Source organism: Entamoeba invadens, assembly GCF_000330505.1.
Source record: "Entamoeba invadens IP1 unplaced genomic scaffold scaff_1105074726593, whole genome shotgun sequence".
Lineage (NCBI taxonomy): Eukaryota > Evosea > Mastigamoebida > Endamoebidae > Entamoeba > Entamoeba invadens.
In genome coordinates, this window is record NW_004443647.1 from 6,388 (window position 1) to 20,976 (window position 14,589).

At 29.5% G+C, this 14,589-nt stretch overlaps 3 protein-coding genes across 3 annotated transcripts; 1 reads left to right on the forward strand and 2 right to left on the reverse strand.

The window, feature by feature from the left end:
- Positions 1–1,860: 1,860 nt before the first annotated feature.
- Positions 1,861–3,320, reverse strand: EIN_325190 (hypothetical protein; the record flags this gene model as incomplete). Its single annotated transcript, XM_004259700.1, has 2 exons — positions 1,861–3,037; positions 3,088–3,320. 2 exons carry the CDS (start codon positions 3,318–3,320, stop codon positions 1,861–1,863), a joined length of 1,410 nt encoding a protein of 469 aa, XP_004259748.1.
- A 442-nt stretch (positions 3,321–3,762) lies between these two features.
- EIN_325200 (serine protease inhibitor, serpin, putative) lies at positions 3,763–4,404 on the reverse strand (the record flags this gene model as incomplete). Its single annotated transcript, XM_004259701.1, has 2 exons — positions 3,763–3,986; positions 4,089–4,404. The coding sequence occupies 2 exons, from the start codon at positions 4,402–4,404 to the stop codon at positions 3,763–3,765; spliced, it is 540 nt and encodes a 179-aa protein (XP_004259749.1).
- Positions 4,405–13,535: 9,131 nt separating this feature from the next.
- On the forward strand, positions 13,536–14,346 carry EIN_325210 (hypothetical protein; the record flags this gene model as incomplete). The annotated part of the gene is made up of 3 exons (XM_004259702.1): positions 13,536–13,947; positions 14,074–14,246; positions 14,269–14,346. 3 exons carry the CDS (start codon positions 13,536–13,538, stop codon positions 14,344–14,346), a joined length of 663 nt encoding a protein of 220 aa, XP_004259750.1.
- Between the last annotated feature and the right edge of the window lie 243 nt (positions 14,347–14,589).

Sequence of the window (14,589 nt, forward strand, 5' to 3'; positions counted from 1 at the left end):
TAACTCTAATAATTCCACAAAGAAAAGCTTTAAGATAACAATTTCATATTTAGCGATGGATCTTACCGATGACACTAAAAAAGGTAATGTTCTATTTTTAATAAAAAACCAGGGTTTCTATACAAAATTGAAACAAATCGATAACTTCAATTTATATTTTATCATCAGAACTTAAAAAACATATAGAGTAGCAAGAAGAGAGGAAAGAAAGCAGAGAAAGCGGAGAAAAGAAGCGGCATTGTTTTGAGCGAGAAGGTAAGCGAGAAAAATAATAAGCTTCGTTATAAATCATTCAAATATGTATTTTGTTTACTAAGCATGTTTTCGAACAATCTATAAATGGATTCTTGGTTCATACAGACGTGGTACTAAGGTTTCGACCAGGACCATGATTTCGACTAATAATTAATAATATTTATACCATTATTAAAACTAAAATTAAAAGTTATATTTGGACTATTTTTTAAAAATAAATATAGAAACTCGTTCATTACTAATTAAATAGGATTTAAATAATAAGTCGAAACCTTGGTACTCGTCGAAACTTTAGTCCCACATCTGTATTTTTGTTTCAATTCGAAATTGGATTAACAAGTAGTACCCCTTCTTTCTTGTTTTCCATCTTGTCATGCATCTTCTAATTATAAATTGATGTTATTGTTATTATGTTTGATGTATTACAATTAATTAGTGCTTGACTTTTTGTAATTTTTTTATAATTAATTAATTAATTATTAAATATTAGTTTTTAATTATGATCTTATTATTGTTTTTGTCAAATAGTTTTTTTTGTAATATTATTATAGTTATTATATAGTTTTTTGTTTTACTCACGATGGTTTTGATATAGTTGTTTTATAATATTTTTATAGTTGTTGTATAGTGTTTAAAAATTGTATGGTAATAGTTTAAGTGTGTTTGGTTGTAGATTCGTTTATTAATCATGTTTCAGAGAGATTTCCCTGTTTGTTCTATATTTTACCATTGTTTTTCTTGTTATTGTTTGAGTCGGCAACTATTACTATGTTTTAATGATTTTTTTTGAAGTATTGCATCGAACGCGATTTATGTTTCATGGTATCTTGTTTATTTTTTTGTGTGTTGTTTAAATTGTTTATTTGAGTAACTGGTACTAAACACACCATTTTGTTTGCTGTTTTGAAAGATAAATTATCTATTTTATTATTTATAGATTTGTACGAAAGCTATATTTGTATTCATTTTGTTAACTTGTGTACCTTTTGCTCCGTTGAAGTTTTCAAAATGTGCTCCACCCGTTTTATTTGGATTTTTTAAGACCATTTGTTAACTTTTTCACTATTTTGATATTTGGAGGTGGTAATCAATTCATCCTAAAATTCAGAAAAACACTATAAAACCAACCTAATAATCTACACAGAAATGAAAAATGGTAATCCAAATAATTAATTTTTTCTTCTTAAAAATGAGGCTTTTTTTCAAAAAATATGGTAAAAGAGGAAGAAAAAACACTAAAAATTATATGGACGCAGTTTTGGGCAGCGGCACTCAATGAGTAAATTTTAAAAAACGCCTGATTGTGCTTGTACCAATCCGAAATGACAGAGTGGACAGGTGGTTGGTTGTTCTAATATTTTGAACTTCCCAAGGGGAAGTTTATAGTTTTTACAGCAAGTTTTGCAAGTGATTTTTCTTTTTTTTGGGGTCGACAACCATCTGATTACCACAAAGACCACAAACTCAGGCATTAAATTGACCCATCAAAGGATCAAAATGGGCGTTAAATTTGTTTACAAATTGTTCTTTCTGTTTTACTAAAGTGTTAAATTGGTCGAGATAGAAATCGAGTACCTTCTGCTTTGTCTTTTCCTTATCTCTGAGTTAAGTGAGCAAGTTGTTGTAAGTCGACTTGTCTGAGAGTAACGGGGTGCTCTCTTTAATTGCTTCACAGAGTGCTTTGCCAAGTTGAGTTAATTTGATTTTGTACCCGCCGTTGATTCTTCTTAATAAGTCTCGCTCAATTAGTTTCTCAATGTATTTGATCAAGTTATTTTCATTTCCAAGCTTTTTGTTTTCTAAATTGTTTAAAATATCAAATTCACTGATTCCAGAGATGTTTTCTTTATTAATATTTTGCACTACAAATGTTTGGAGATATTGTTTTGTTGTGCCGAATGTGGTGTACCGTCCCTTCTCTTCTACAACATTTTCTAACCAACTGTTTGTACTTTTTAGTTCATACTTCTTGTAGTCAAAAGTGACGTTTTGGACTGTAATGGAATAAGAGTGAACAATAACATTTGCATCTTGATGAACTGCAGAACCAAACTCTCGAATTACTTTAAGCATCTGTCTTTGCTTAAAATCCATGCGTCTGTCATGTGTCTCTTCATTTATCATTTCAATACTTTCGTCTCTGTTTTGTATGTATCTATTTTCAAATAAGGCTCTGTATGTTTTTGAAGCCACGGAAAAACTAGTATTGTAAAACTCTGCATAGTATTTGATTAAAGTGTAATCACTCTCCAAAATATTATTCCATTTAACAACAATTTGTTGTGTTTCATGTGTTGGAGTGACTTGTACTTGGTGGAAATTTTCAATAAATTTCTTTGCTTCATTTTTTGTCATTTGCGGAGACTTAAAAGTCATACCATTATTAACGATTTGAAGAATAGCATTTGCGTCGTTTGTGAAATCTTTATAACACGAAAACAAAACTGGAAATTGGCACGGCCCATAACTAAGAATGCATTTTTGTTTGAAAAGTGTTGAAAACTGCGTTCTAAGTAAACTTGTCGAAAGCCGAGTGAATGCAAATCCAACACGTAAGTCGATTTCTCGTTTTGATTCTCCAAAAGAACTGATTTCTTTATCAGGAATTCTTTTATTCAAATAGTCAATTTTAATTGAACTTAAGTTATACCCCTTTGGTTCGACAATGTAGACTTCAGCAAATTTTTTGAATTCATCTTGAAATTTAAAAATTTCATTTTCTTCTTCAGGCCCTGGGACTGTCCAGAACAGTACTTCATTCACACGTTTCTCTTTAATAAATCTTTTGATTTTTCGGGTATTGTTTGTAATTTTTAATTATGAGTCAAAAACATTTCGAGCACTTTCATTGTCCACCCAACTTTTTCTGTTGTTGTTTCATATAAATTTTCTTTTTCAAATGTGACATAAATATTTTTGGGTTTCAAGATATTGAGCTTCTTGTTACTCTTGTTAACATGAAAAAAACCACGATCAGTTTCAACAAAAGCATTGTCTTTTTTCAAGGACAAGGTGTGTAGCAAACTCATCGTTTGCTTTTGGGTGTGTGTAATAATCAATGTCATGGAATGATTTATATAAAAATTCAACTTGTTTATATCTAAAAATTTTTTAGTTACAATTAATTAAACGATTTTTTGCGTGGTTAAAAATCCAGTTTTTCATAAAAGTCACAATTATTCATACCAATATTTTTATATTCAGGCAAAAACATAAATATTTGTGAACAACAACAATTACAATGAAAACTGAATTTAACAAAGCCATTGATTTTTTTTGTTAAGAGTAAATAATTCAAAGTACCTGAAAACATAATAAATGTAAAATTTATTAAAACTTTGGGTGTGAAACTTTTCTAAAGAAAAGTGGCAAATTGTTTCCTTCAACAATAGCAAAGTAATAAGGCTTATTGATGATGACATCTCTTGGTAGTGCTGTATACATCTTGCGGCGAATTTTCAGATCAAATAGAGTGAAGGCAGATGCGATCGTTCCAACTTCATCAACTTACACAACGGCTTTGTGGATTGCTGCCGAGACATATGTTTTTGTGTTGGACATTTTCGAAAAATTAGCATCACGGCTGAATGGGTCTGTGAGTTCAAGTTCAATCAACTGGTCGTTCATTTCAAATAAAGACTCGACACCGAATTTTGGGATTGTCACTTTTCTTTTTTCTGGGACAGACTGGATGGTATTAAAAACAATGTCTTTGAGTTGTTCAAGCCCTTCTTCGCCTCAATTTTTTTTCATATTCGTTGGCATGACAAACACCAATTTGTGCTCGAAGCCCTTGTAAAGGACGGACACTATTGTGTAGTCATCCTCAAAACTTGCCGACGAGTCAACGTCGACTTCCATAGCAGTCACTTCCCCGGCTCCTTCAAACTCCATTTTATTGGGCAATATGTGGAACGGTTCATTCCACTCTCCATTGAAGTAAATCGCGTTGATAATGACTGAGACGGTGTCTGGTGAAATGACACCTGGTTGGGTAAAGTCTTTGATGACGTTCTTTGTTGCTTTTTGGACAAAGGTGTTTATTTCCTGTCTTACAGCCCCGCATTTCTTTTTAAAGTCGCCGTTCTTCATTTGGCACTTCATCTGAGTAACTGCCGCCAAAAATTGGTATTTGAATTTGAGGTCCATTCCAGCCCAAAACGCGTTAACAATTTCAACACGGGTTTTTGATTTGGCTTTTTATGAACAAGCTGTCCCATTGTGTTCAAAAATTTCTCCTTTAAAATTGAGGAATACCCAAAAACACTTTCAAGTTGTTTCTTGGTGTTGGCGTCAGAGCCAAGGTACAACATAGCAAAGCAGATAAAAATGGAATGTGTAGAGTAAACTACATCTTCCTTCTGTGCGGATGTGGTGTACCATTCCACTCAGAGTTTGTAGAGGATTTTTTGGAGTGGGGTGATGATTTGACAGTCGAGAGACATGATATGTGTTTTTTGTCTGTTTTTTATCGGCTTAAATATCGTGTCGTTCTACTATTAAGAATCTCAATTGTGAGTTGTTCGGGTTTCGAATAATTGTTCAATAACAATTTTTCTTTCTAAAAACAAAGTTAAAAATAAACTATTATATTCTTATTATTTTATAATTTTGATTTTATTAAATTAATTTCAAAAGATTAACTTTGTTATGAAATGTGATTTTAATATATTTAGTTTGGTTTGTCTAATTCAATGGAATATAAGTGTAATGGGCAATTATTCAAAGACTTATGATACTTATGACACTTCCTTTTTGAAAAATACAAATTTAAAATATCAGTTTAATATATTTAATTTAAATTTAAAAGATTCTTTTGTTATTTATGAATATTTCGAAAACATTTGGTTAAATAATGTAATGATTTAAATTTGGTGCCAAAATGTTAGTCAATCAGTTTTACAATGATCAAATAATAAATTGTATTGATGAAATGTTGTTGAATACCATTTTTGCAAAATTTCATTCGAAAAACTTGTTTAAATGTGTTTTTGAATCAGAAGGAAAAACATTTGAAAATATTGATTTAAAAAAGATTCAAAATATTCTAAGTTATCCACAAATAGATCGTGTAATAATTAAAAAGGGGAAATAAAAAATAACGAGTATTAAACAAATATTAACGAACGATTCGAGCCAGTTAAATTTATTTTGATATAGAAACTGAAACTGCAGATGATTCAAATACACCCAATTGTTATTTCAAAAGTGCTCCAAAGTTGAATGAAAATAAAACAAAAAGAAAAAACAGCTGCTTGCTATTAACAAAAAGATAAAAGAACTTGAAAAAATGTTTGGTAAAAAAAATACCAAATTAAAAAAATAGTTGATTTTTTGAACTTTAACGTGTTTTGTAGTGTTTTTTTTCATTTGTATTTATAGTTTTTTTAATCAAAAAATAAAAATAGATACTTTTGTGGTGAAAAGAATGTTCTGTTAAAATTGGGAGAACTGATCATGAGATATAAAATTATCCACACAAACGTTGCTAGCTATCTCTTCACTTCTTCAATCTTACTGGCATACCATTTCTCTGGTTTCTCGGCGTTAGCTGTAGGGTTCTGTGCTTTTTTCTCTGTTTCAATTTCGTCCAATTCTGTTTCGCATTTTGTTTTCAATTAACGCAAATAAAGCAGCAACTTCTGTAAATTTTGCTTTTAAATCAGTAACTTTAGTTCTAAGTCTATGAGTTTCTAAATCAGAGTTTTGTTTCATTGCTCTCTCCTTCTTAAGTTCCTTCTATAAATCAGCCTTTTGAGCAATTAACAAGTTAATGGACTTCTCGGCTTGTTCCTTATATTTACCGAATTCATTTTCGTTCTCCATCACTTCTCTAAGTTCGTCTGCATATTTCTTCTTTTGTGCTTTAGCCTGTTGAGCGGTGGTTCTTTCAAGATCAAGTTGTTCATTCAGTTCAGTCAACTTCTTTTCATAAGTGTTCTTCGACTATTTATAATTTTTAATAGCTTGTTCAAGAGCCTCCAATTCAGTCTTCATCTCGGACATATCGTCTTCAAGTTTGTCGCATATCTAGTTCTCATCAATTCTTCAAAAGCAGCCTTATAATCTATTATAGTCTTGACCTTCTCTTGTTCAGCCATCTGGGTTACAGCTCTGACTATGATTTCAGCGATATCTTTCTCGTACTTGCCTTTAATCAATTGGGTCTTGGAATGGTCTTTCTATTCTTGATCAAGTTCAGTTCTAACGCTCTTCAGTTTGTCTTGGTATTTCTATTTCATCGCTTTATTGCCATCTTTTTCATCATTTGCAGTGTCAAGTTGTCTCTGTGCCTTGTCAACTTTAGCATTCAAGTTGTTAATCATCTTGTCCATTTCCTCCAAATCCTGCTCATTCTTCTTCTTCTTCTCATCAGTAAGTTGATCAACTTGGACTGTCAAGTCATTCGCCTTTTAGTCAACTTTTTTAGTGTTATTTGCTTCATCTAAGTTGAACTGGACTTACTGTAATTTGCTATCAGCAGCCTTTCAAAATGCATCTGCACTGTCAGCCTTCTGTCTTTCTTCATCGAGTTTGGCTTGAATTTAAGTTATTTTTGCATTCAACACGTTCTTCTCTTCTTCTTGACGAACAGTAGCTGGTGCACTGACTTGGACTTTAAATGATGAAAGTTGTGCATTGAGTGTTTTGACTTGGTCTTCCACATTCTTTCTTCTATCAGATTAGTTGAGAAGCTGAGGTGGTATTTTTCATTAGTTTTGTCGTCCAAAGCCTTCTTCTTTTGTGCTTCAAGTGCCTTAATCTGTGATTCACAATTCTCAATCTTCAAAGCGTCTTCAATTGCTTTTTTATATCCTTATAAGCAGCATCAAGTTATATGTTCTGTTCTTTCAACGCAGCAACCACCTTCTCCAAATCAACAATTTGGTTGTCTCTCTTGATGACCTCTGTTTGGTCGATATTTGAAGTCCCAACTTTATCTCCAAGGTCTTGCAGTTGTTGTTCCAAATCTACTATTTTCTTCTTGTCTTTAGTTGTTCTGTTTCTTAATTCATTCAACTTCCTTTTATTTGCTTCTAAAATAAAAAAATTAATAATGCACTATAATAAGTAAACTACATTTTTTTAACAATACATATAAAAAAGTATTATAAAATGTAATTAAAACAATTAAAAGAATTTAAAATAATTATTAAAATAATTATTAATTATTTATTAATAATACAATACGATATAATAATGTAATCCCATAATTTAAAATTTCAAATATACAGTCGGAGTTTGTTTAAAAAGGATGTTTTTTCGACTGAATTAGTCATTTTTTATAATATTAGTTAGATTTTTTGTTAAAAAGGATGTTTTTTTAATAAAATAGATTTATATAATAAATTAGATATAATTTTTGCCAATTAGGAATAATTACCATAATGAGGTAATATTTTTGTTAAATTAGATTTTATTATTATTATTCGAGGTATTATTATAATAAAAATAGGTTGAATTACCAAAACATTAGGTATATTTACGGTAAATAGGTACATTTTTCGAACTTTAGATTTATTTACAAAAATTTTAGGCACAATTTATTTGAGATATTATACATTTATTTTCAATTTAGTCATTATTTAAATTTATCAGTATAAATTATATAATTATTTCGACCAATTTTAAATACAGTAAAATCGCTCATTAGTTTATTCCCTTATAAAGAGAATCTTTTCATTATAAGATGTTTTAACCAAACGATATTAAATCACTAATTAGGGGGAAAAATAATTTCATAACCACCATTGAGGGGTTCTATTTTTCATTTAATCTATTAATGAGAGGTTTTACTGTAAACATTTTTTTTACAATTTCAAACTTGTTAATTTATTATTTTTCCAATTTAATTGTTTAATTAAACAAAAACAACATGTTTTCTTTACAATATATCAATAGATGAGATCAAAGGAGAATTTGAATTACACTCTAAATGCACCAATATCAACAAGCGGTCAACCAGTCATTCCAATTCGATAACATCATCAAAGCATTCCATTCATTGAAAAAAAATGAAAAAGACCTCCAAAAATACAACTTTGCAAATTTCTACAACACCATTAAAAGCGCGAATACACACGTTTTACAAACGCAAAAAAAGAATCGTTTGTTTAAAGAATGGAAAACTCATGGTGATGATTGGTCATTAAATTAACTCTTTTTTATAATTTAAATAATGACTAAATTGAAAATAAATGTATAATATCTCAAATAAATTGTGCCTAAAATTTTTGTAAATAAATCTAAAGTTCGAAAAATGTACCTATTTACCGTAAATATACCTAATGTTTTGGTAATTCAACCTATTTTTATTATAATAATACCTCGAATAATAATAATAAAATCTAATTTAACAAAAATATTACCTCATTATGGTAATTATTCCTAATTGGCAAAAATTATATCTAATTTATTATATAAATCTATTTTATTAAAAAAACATCCTTTTTAACAAAAAATCTAACTAATATTATAAAAAATGACTAATTCAGTCGAAAAAACATCCTTTTTAAACAAACTCCGACTGTAACTAAATTTATAAACATTACTAATTTAAATATCAAAGTGATAAAGTCTATATAGTAAACCCTTATATTTATACGATGATGGTTGTCATTCAATGACCGAGCTTTTTATAAAAATCATTGACCATTTTATATATAAAAAATGTTTTTTTATATTCTATTGACCAATTTATAACATAACCAACCAAAAACAAAATTATAAGAAAACAATAAATAGAATTAAACTTCCACAAGTTGTTAATAACCTTTATTAATTATTGAATAAACTCCAGTGACACCATTCAAAGTTGTTACTTGTGGAATTACAAGCAGATTTTCTGTTGGTTGTGATAGTATAAAACTCGCTTGGTATTTTAAATATTGACACTATAGAAAGTTGACCCATGTTATCTACATTAATTCCTTGTGTCACAAAGACGTCTCCCAATTTGACAATTTCGTTACTTAAAATCACGGAATAGGCATCAAATGATATTGTTCTCCTTCACTCAATCCAATATAAATGTCGTTCTTCGTGCTTAACGACAACACCTTATTCAACACAATTTTCAATGCCAATATATCCAAATTGTTTTGCAACGTATTAACCTTCATATTTTGGAGCTCCCCGATTTCCATTGAATTTCCAGAAACTCTCAAATTGCGTTTAAAATAAGCTTCTCAGTGTTCAAAATGTTGTAAGTGTAAAAATAAGAAAATAGTCACTCACAGTGACAATTTTCGTTGTCAAAGATCCATGTAGTGTCACTTCATTGTTATCCACAACATCATTTCATCTCAAATTAAATAAAATTTAATAATAAATTAAAAAATTAAATTTTACACACTTCGCATTCAACATTATCGGTGAGTGTTCTTCCATTGTTGAAGATGATTTCTCTGAAATTGTAAATTCGATTGTACACGACATTCTCTTCCAAAATTAATATGTGGTGACTTTCTACCTCCTCAGCCTTCTCACAGTCCTTTTAACTGTACTTTCCATTGAAAATGCACTCACAACTTATCATAGAAGTTTCTAACACTAATCGCAACTCTTCTAAAATTTCACAAGCAACTTTAATTCCTCGTACAAAAAACTTGGATCCTTCGAACTACCAAAAAACAGAATGTCGTTGTCGTCAAATCCAATTAATGGTGTTGTACTCGCACTAAAATTTCCCAAATGATGTGAACACCCACTTTCTGTCTTTTCGAGTGTCAAATTTGAAAACACGAAATTGCCGATAAAGACGACTTGTGTTGTTGGAAGAGTCACATTTTCACTCAACATGATTTCACTGTTCGTTTCGATTTGTAACGTTTCCGTGCGCTTTTTGATATTAAAACCCCTCCAATGAGCCGCATTGTTTCCTTTAAAACACACAAGTTGACTTTACTGGTTAACTGTACTACCAAATATACAGTTTATTATTTAATAATAATATAATAATTTATACTATTAAAAGTAGTAAAAAACAAAAACAGTTTTATATCAGAAAAAACCTAATTTATAATTTATTCAAAAATAAATAACAATTATAAAAAATCAATAATTAGTTTTTTATTTACTTTTTTATTTATTTTTATACTTATAATCTTCTTATTATTCCAACCAGATTCACAAAGTCCACAAGTTTATATTTGAGAAAGTTATATCTCCAAATCTAAAATAAATCAATTTTAGTAACCAAAACGATTAGCAATAGTTTGATAAAACGAATTTGTCCTTTTGTCAAAAATAATACAATTTGATTGTAAAATATGCGATATATATAATATCATATATTGTTTTATTATAAAAAACTTTGATTATCAAAGTAAATAAATTACTCTTTTCCATTTTATTATTTTTTAATATTTTTTAGTTTTATTATAATTTAATAATTGAACAAACTGAATACTAATAACTAAACTACAAAAAATCAATATGTAAAAATAGTATCTACAGAAACAAATTTCTAGTTACAAAATAATTGTTTATAATTCGACAAACTTACCTTAAACAGCAGGGAAAATATATTATAAATTATTATAGCTATTTGTACTATTTTTATTTCATTTTTGTTCTTTTCTCTAGTAAATGTTCTTATTATTAACTAGAATACTATAGTAATATGTGTTATTATAGTGTTACTATAGGATTACTATAATAATATGTATTACTATAGAAAGACAACACATTAATTCAAAACAAAACTTCAAATTGCTCTTCATACATACAACGATGATTTCAAGGTTCAACGTCTTTTGTTTGATCGCCAATGAATTATATGTTGTTTTTGTGTACTTATAGCTGTTTGTTAATATTTTATTATTTAACAAATGAACCAACTCATATTGTCTTCTGTAATAAGACAACAAGATATGTTTCTTTGGAGGAGTCGGGTTTGGTTGTTATTTGACGAAATATCTATCGACAGTAGTGTCATCATCGAGAAATAAATTGTTTGGCGAAATGTATTTTAGTTAGCTCTTGTTGTTATTGGCGGTGTTTTGCGATCTGGCTTTTCATTGGGGCTCTCCAAATTTAAATAAAAAATTTATTAGCAACAAATTTAATTTAAAGTTATCTAAACTTGGGCCACAAAGTCCGACACGTTATAACAGTAATTTTTTCTTTTGTTTTTCGGGATATTAATATATTTTGTCGAAATTTATACCTGTTTTACTTATCATTATTTTCCCTTATTTCTATTTTTTGCGTCTTATTTTTTGATTTTTAATTTTCTACTTTCACAACAATTTCCTTATTTCAAAATCATGAAATATTTTGATTTATAAAATATGAAAAATTAATTTCATACCCAAATTTTATACAAAAATTTGTGAAAACAATGAATGTTTTAATGAACGTTTTTGTAGGATGAACAAAAAAATAATTGAAGAAAAAACACATCAAAAATAATATAAAAATTATAAATGCTCATAACATTTAGCACATTTCCTGTTTTTCTTGACATAATTCATTAATTATTTCAATAAAAATTTTAAAAAATAGCAGAAAAACAAATTCGAAAGTCCGATACGTCGGACTTTGTGTCCGGAGTTTATGTTATCAATATTGCCGTTGTTGTATTTTTCATATTAAATGCATTTTTTTTCGTTTTGATGCTTTGCCCAATTTATGGATTTTTACTTTCAATTCAAAACAGTAGAAAACGACAATTTGAAAAGACAGTTTTTGAGTAAATAATATAAATAATAATATAGTATATATATTATAAATTTAAATTAATATTTAAAACAAATGATGTATCGACACAACAATTGACCAACACTATAAGTACTTGATGTGTCAATGTGAACAACAGTTTTTGGCTACAATTTGAATGTTTGAGTTGTGTAATAGTTGCATTATCGATTCAGAAGAAAATGAATACCGCTCCATCATCTCTTCAATTGTGTGTTCGTTTCTTGTTCTTGGATTGTCATTCTTGGCTGTAGTGACTGTGTCAATAACTTCAATTCTTGTCAAAATGTTTAATACCAAAATACCAACACATAAAAGTAATTTACAACTTGTGGAAGTTTAATTTTATTTATTGTTTTCTTATAATTTCGTTTTTTGTTGGTTATGTTATAAATTGGTCAATAGAAAAAAACATTTTTATTTTATAAAATGGTCAATGATTTTTATAAAAAGTTCGGTCATTGAATGATTACCATCATCATATAAATATTCAAGTTAACTATATTGACTTCATTGCTTTGATATTTGAATTAATAATGTTTATAAATTTAGTTATATTTAAAATTTTAAATTATGGGATTACATTATTATTTAGTATTGTATTATTAATAAACAATTAATAATTATTTAAATAATTTATATTAAATTCTCTTAATTGTTTTAATTACATTTTATGATACTTTTTTATTTGTATTGTTAAAATAATATAGTTTATTTCAGTCAACAAGTCCCCACACTGCGCATTAGCTTTAGTGGACGATATAAGTCATTGTGTTGTCTGTTAAAAAGACCACTTTCTCTTGAATGGGTCATATCTTATGTGTCCCAGTTTTTGTTCGAAGTGTTTGAGTGATTTTGAGTGTTCAAAGTGCTTTACCAATTATTTTGTCAATGAGACGTATTCATGTGAAAAGACAACACACTTAAAATGATGTGCTGTTATTGGTATTATTGTGATTATGGGCACAACCAGGCGTTTAGCAAAATTTACATGGTGAATGCCGAATCCCAAAAATGCTTCAGTCTTATTTTATAGAATGTTTTTTCTTTTAAAAATACGTTTTTGGGAAAAAATTAACACCAGCTCCCTGTTTTTTAAAACAAAAACGAGGCAAAAAATTAATACGCCTGGTTGTGATTATGGGTGTGAGATGTGTGACGATGGATATTCCCTTATAAACAACACGCAGTGTGTTCCATGCGTCTCCATTTCTGAACATTGTGCAGTGTGTGATAAATATTTGTATCAGTGTAAAAAGTGTTAGACCAGTTTCTATCTTTCAGAAAGAAAATGTGTGAACTCGAATGCCGCTTTCTGCGTTAAAACAAATGGGGAATTTTGTACTAAATGTTCTTTTTGGCATTAAGTGAGTTCTGAACAGCTCAATCAATTCGAGAATAGTCCAGTGTCGAGGGTCATCTTACTTATAGTTATCACAGACACCACCATTTATCACACCCATCTCATTACTTGCTGCCTTTGTTCTTAAAAAACCGATTCAAAAAGTCGTTCAAATGACTCGGAATATGACTGTTCCCGAAAACGTGGTGATTTTCGATGCTACAAAAACAAAAGAGAAATGGAACTTTTTGAAACGCACTTCGGTGGAAGTGAGCACTTCACTCTTGACATTGGAAGTGACAACAAACACATTCGAGTCAATGAATTTTCAAAGCAAAGCACTTCATTTGGCAATTTGAAATGCCACCACACAGTGATAATCTCGATCGTGTCAGAGATGATCACTACAAAGAAGTACGAAATCCTTTCTACGCCCAACAAAGTCGTTTTGAAGCGAAGAGAAGGGTGCAAAGTCGAAATATCAATTAAGCCACTTTGCTCGACACATATTCAAGACAAACTGCAAATTGTTGTCGACGACGCGTTTAATGGGAAACGAACAATTGGAACACTGAGCATGGAAATCGTGACGGAAGTAACAACAAGTCTCAATTATTCAGAAGTCAAAGAAGAGAGTTATTTGAATGCTGGTGGGTTTGCTATATTTTATAAATGGACTTTGTTATATATATAAAATATACTGATTGTACAAGACCGTTGCAATCAAAAGGATGAATAAGCAAACAAATTTGCTTGAAATAATCGACGAATTTGAGAAGGAAGTTGCGATGCTGGACAAATTCAGAAACGTGTATATAGTGCACTTCTGTGGTGCTGTTTTGTCCCGACAAAAATTTGCATTGTCACCGAATACGCTGATTTTGGGAGTCTCCACTTTATCATGGAGAACAGGAAGAAGTCGCCTATAACAAACAAAATGAAGACAAAGGTCTGTTTGGATGCTTCAAGAGAAATTTTGTATGTACACATTAATGGGATCTTCCATTGAGATATTAAGCTCAGAACTGTTGTTCGAACAACTGTTCTGAAACATATCTTCTCTGAGATAGTGGAACGCCTAAATGTTTGGGGAAAAAGAAGTTATTCTTCTATGGGCAAATACACATTTCATGACAGCATATATGATTGATCAGTTCAGAGATATCATTTTTGTTTGTAAAAATTATACCTTTTAGAAAGACCGCAATATCCAGAAACAAACTTTTTGAAAATGCAACGTCACCAAACCAAAATCCACAATTGATTTGAAAATTTAGAGTACAGAGAACATT